The 752-nt window shown below is 56.4% G+C and overlaps 1 protein-coding gene across 1 annotated transcript in view; it reads left to right on the top strand.

Moving 5' to 3' along the window:
• The window catches only part of LOC119592247 (netrin receptor UNC5C-like), a gene marked incomplete at its 5' end in the record, with an annotated part of 58,872 nt that overhangs the window by 57,613 nt on the left and 507 nt on the right, over nt 1–752 (top strand). Inside the window, 2 exon segments of the mRNA XM_037941083.1 lie at nt 3–222; nt 391–553. Of these exon segments, the coding sequence (XP_037797011.1) occupies nt 3–222; nt 391–553 (383 nt within the window).

The raw sequence follows: 752 nt of genomic DNA, 5'->3' as shown, positions 1-752 counted from the left end.
AGGAAATTTCGTTCGAAGCCATCTGGGGCGCGAAGAGCGAGACGGTGAGCACGACCTTCACCCTGGAACGCAGCGAGGGCACGGCAGCCGCCCTCGCCTGCAGGGTGGTGGCGCAGCAGAAGGGGTCGTCGGCGCACCGCCAGCTCATCAGGATCAATTCCGACTTCCCTTACGCGCCCGTCACGGCGTCGCCCGCCCACATGGCCCCGAGGACCTCCACAGGTGCGTTGGTGTAGTGAGGGTGACAGCTATGATACGTGTCATATCATACGTGTATATTGCTCGTGTGTATGGTATAGAAGCTCATGGTGACAGCCCAGTTATAGTTTGATTACTACTGGTGATAATGATTCTGCTACAAGTAGTTAATACATAAAATTCTCTTCCCAGTGACGTCAAGTAGCGGATGCTCGTCCCTCGTGACGCTGACGCCGGAGCCCGGGGCGTTCCGTCTGCCGCAGCGCCTCCGGTGGGAGCTGTGCCGGTGTCTGGACCCACCCAACGCCCGCGGGAACGACTGGAGGATGCTGGCAGCCAGGCTCAACGTGGATAGGTGTGTGGGCGGGAATATGCACGAGGCGTCTGTCGGGTGTTGAGCGTTCTTTCCCCTCAAGTTGAGATTTTTAAAGAGGCTGTATGATGAATTTGGCATTTCCTTTCAGTCGAGGTCTAAGGAAAGCCGAGAGGACTTAAGTGGAAGATGAAATGTAGGAATGTCGCGAAGTCTTCTGCTGACAGGACGCCCCTCTTAA

This window comes from Penaeus monodon, chromosome 29 (genome assembly GCF_015228065.2).
Source record: "Penaeus monodon isolate SGIC_2016 chromosome 29, NSTDA_Pmon_1, whole genome shotgun sequence".
NCBI lineage: Eukaryota > Metazoa > Arthropoda > Malacostraca > Decapoda > Penaeidae > Penaeus > Penaeus monodon.
This window is presented reverse-complemented; position numbering and strand designations above follow the sequence as displayed.